A 3,735-nucleotide genomic window follows, 5' to 3' on the forward strand; every position below is an offset into this window, starting at 1 on the left:
CAATAAATATATTATAAAATTAATTTTTTTTATAAAGTTTTTGAAATTAATAACATTAATAGCATTATTAGCTACACCTTTTTATTATTATCATTCCTACTATTTCCTAAACCAAACTCTCATAACTACACATACAGATGAACCCTCCACCAAAAGATCTTGGCCCTTCATTCATTGTTTCCGCTCCTCTCCCTCTCTTTAAAAACCCCTCCTACCCCCCGGTGTTGCATTCATTATTCCATAAAAATCGAATCACTTCAAACTCTTCTTCAGAACAACACCTCACACACTTAGCTTACTTGAGTTTCTTCAGAATGAGCAACATGCTTCTTGTGTTTACTTTTCTTGTAGCTATTACTACACAGATGTTGCTACTTCAAGAAGCTATGGCACAACAAACTTCTGAGGCTCCATTGAAACCACCTTTGAAGGATGAAAGAAAGGCAGAAGGACCAGTAACTGATGATGGAAAAGCAGAGGCAGCAGAGGCTCCTATCGATAATATCAGACGGCTGGGAAAGCATCATTCCACAACAGACAAGTCAGTGGCGGGTGGTGGTGTCATTCTTGGCGGTCTTGTTACTGCCACTTTTGCTGCTGTCTTTTGCTACATCCGTGTTACAAGGAGAAGGGACACTGCTCCTGCTTCTTCTTACTGAGCTCTGTCTTCTATCTCTTGTTCAATCATTTTCCATTTTGTTTTTAAAGGGTTAGTGTAGGCATTCATTATAATTGTAGCTTTGTAACAATAGATTATGTGTTATGTTGTTTTATAAGCTGTTTTTGTTGTGAATACCATATAATTTGATTAAGATTTCTGTACTATAATTTTCTTTGTTGACTTGTTCTGTGTCCCGTTTCCTTGTTAGAATCATATTGTGTCACTTTCTTTTGCTTATGAAAGCACAAAAGTGGCTGAGAGATTCTGATGACCCAGTACATTCGTTGAGCTTGAGATTATGGCATTGTGTCTTATTGAATCATACAAATAATTTTCTTTTTCTAGAACAACAACAGTATAATATTGATTTAGGACATGATAGTATCTGATTATGTGTATACTGTGCCCTTTACCAATTTTGTTCAAAAAAAAAAAAAAGGAACAAGGAGAATCCTCTGCAATCCTAAAAGAGTCATTTGTATGTGCACTAGCATATATAATTCAACTCTTACGCTTTTTTAATTCTTCAAACCTTTAAGCAAGCCAAGTCTTAAACAATTATACTTTGATTGGTGAGTATGCATAAGTTTAATCGTCAATAAAAAAATCAAACAAAAAGATAAATGTTGAAATAATTCTGTAAAATAAATTTGTTTAAGTTGTCCAAGATGGTGGGTGGTAATTGGTAAGTATAAATCTTAAGCAATTCTACTTTCCACAAAAAGGGCGGTGCCTCCATGATCTTTGTTGGGAGATCCCCATGTCTAATATGCATCTTTAAAGTAAGGATTTAGTTAATATTTATCTTAATGTATATATTTTCTATGAAAATGTTTTCGATTAAATAACCTAATATGTTAACTATACTCTTAAAATAATTAAACAAATTTAGGATCAAAGAAATACTAGTTATTAGGAGTCAAAGAGAGAGGAGAATAGGTGCCAAAAGTCTAGAAAAGGAATAGACTAGGAATTAGGTAGTGCAGCTTCCAGCTTGCTTGCAACAGATTATAAAGCCAGCTAGCCAGCTGCTTCTGAGTTGTGTATCACTGCTTCACTTCACTAGTTTAGTGTGGACTAACTTATTAGTTCCATGCAAATCTTTTTATATATATTAATTATATATTTTTTTGGGTTATCCACGTCATTCTTTAGCTCACTAGAATAATAATTAATCTGGGAATTTGAATTCTATTTAAGAGTTTGTCGTTTATCGATGAATTACTGCATGTATAAGATATAATTTAAACCTCTGATATTTACTTATATAGATTAGTGAGTTGACTGTTTAACCAACTCAAGTTGATTATATTATTTTTACTTTTTTCTTTTCAGCTAGTTATTTTACCTCTCGAATGTTCAAATAAAAATCATATCTCATTTGGTCTAAATGTTATTGAATTTAATTTTTTTCATCACCACTTTAATTTTAATCATCAGCATATGCTTTGTTAGAAACAAGAGATTAAACTGGAGGAAGAATTTGTGTATTATTGAGTGTAATCGAGTTGTCTATTCAAGTTGTGTAGAATGATACAATATAAAATGGTATTTATAGGTACTAAGAGAATCGTAATAATAAAGATATAATATTCTATAATAAATATTCAGATATACTAAATAATTATAATTGATCATAATTGATCCTAATTATATTCTAACATCCCCCTCAAACTCAAGTGACAACTTGAGTTCGAAATTTATAACGAAATAAAAAAAATACATAAACTAATAGAACGGATGCAGACAGAACTATCGGAAGAAAGCACAGATGAAACTGTCGCGGGTGCAGACGGAACTGCCGGAAGGAAGCGTAGATGAAACTGACGCCTGAAGGAAGTGCAGATGGAACTGCCGGAAGGAAGCGCAGAGGGAACTGCCGGAAGGAAGCGCAGAGGGAACTGCCGCTAGTCTGAAGGAAGCGCAGACAGAACTGCCGCTATCTGAAGGAAGTGCAGATGAAACTGCCGGAAAGAAACGCAGACAAAACTGCCACAAGGAAACACAGACGAAACGCTGACGGAACTGCCACGAGAAAACGCAGACAAAACTGCCACGAGAAAATGTAGACGGAACTGCCACGAGAGAACGCAGACGGAACTGTCGAAAGAGAGCGAAAACTATATAATTTCTTCATGAGAATAGGTAAGCAATGGATGACAATGGTGTTTGATCATTCGACTCGAAAAAAACACAAGACAGAGAAAATAGGCTAGTCGGTGAGGTAAAAAAGTATCAAAGGAGTGACAAAAGGAAAAGAAGAATGACATAGAAAAAAAAAATGCAAAAACTACGGTGATTTCACCGCAAGGAAAACAACCTATCCTCTTCAAGGAGGATACCATGGCTCTGATACCATGTTAGAAACAAGAGACTAAACTGGAGGAAGGATTTGTGTATTATTAAGTGTAATCAAGTTGTCTATTCAAATTGTGTAGAATGATACAATATAAAAGGGTATTTATAGGTACTAAAAGAATCGTAATAATAAAGACATAATATTCTATAATAAATATTCAGATATATTAAATAATTCTAATTGATTCTAATTGATCCTAATTATATTCTAACATGCTTAAACTTTGTTTTTATTTTATAATCAAAATACATGAAAAAACAAAAAGATCCAATCAAACAAAAGTAGAAAGAAAGGGGAAAAAAAATCCAAAAATCAATAACAAGATAAAAAAAACCTACATACACATCTTGACAAAAAAAAGAAAAAATGATGAAAACAAATGAGAAGAAAAAATGAGATTACTTTTTTCAAATGGAGATTATTTATTTATTTTTTTAAATTTTAAAACGGAAAGGTGAAAAAAATATTTAATAAATTAAAATATTTGTGGAGTTAATACTTAATTTGACCTAGGGATGGCAATGCCACTCGACCTCGTGGGTCCCCCCCCCGCCTCTACCCACTCGGAGCGGGTAATTACTCGCCCCGTATCGGGGCGGGTTTTTAGCGGGGCGGGTTTTTTGAGAGGGGCAAGGCGGGGTCGGGTTTAGGTAATATCCGCCCCTACCCGCCCTGCTATATATATAATATATATGATTTTAATATATAATATGTA

The 3,735-nt window shown here is 34.0% G+C and overlaps 1 protein-coding gene across 2 annotated transcripts; it reads left to right on the forward strand.

Annotated features, from left to right (window-relative positions):
* LOC107613761 lies at positions 154–930 on the forward strand. 2 transcript variants are annotated; one of them, XM_016315894.2, is made up of 2 exons: positions 154–448; positions 479–930. In XM_016315894.2, the coding sequence occupies exons 1-2, from the start codon at positions 315–317 to the stop codon at positions 657–659; spliced, it is 315 nt and encodes a 104-aa protein (XP_016171380.1). In that variant the 5' UTR covers positions 154–314; the 3' UTR covers positions 660–930. The 2 variants fall into 2 exon arrangements, with proteins under 2 accessions (XP_016171380.1, XP_016171379.1); XM_016315893.2 differs by having other exon boundaries at positions 156–930.

Source organism: Arachis ipaensis, chromosome B08 (assembly GCF_000816755.2).
Source record: "Arachis ipaensis cultivar K30076 chromosome B08, Araip1.1, whole genome shotgun sequence".
In the NCBI taxonomy this organism is placed as follows: domain Eukaryota; kingdom Viridiplantae; phylum Streptophyta; class Magnoliopsida; order Fabales; family Fabaceae; genus Arachis; species Arachis ipaensis.

Bases quoted from the DNA above. Each gene is read 5' to 3' on its own strand.
- LOC107613761 (XM_016315893.2), top strand. From the start codon at position 315: ATGAGCAACATGCTTCTTGTGTTTACTTTTCTTGTAGCTATTACTACA.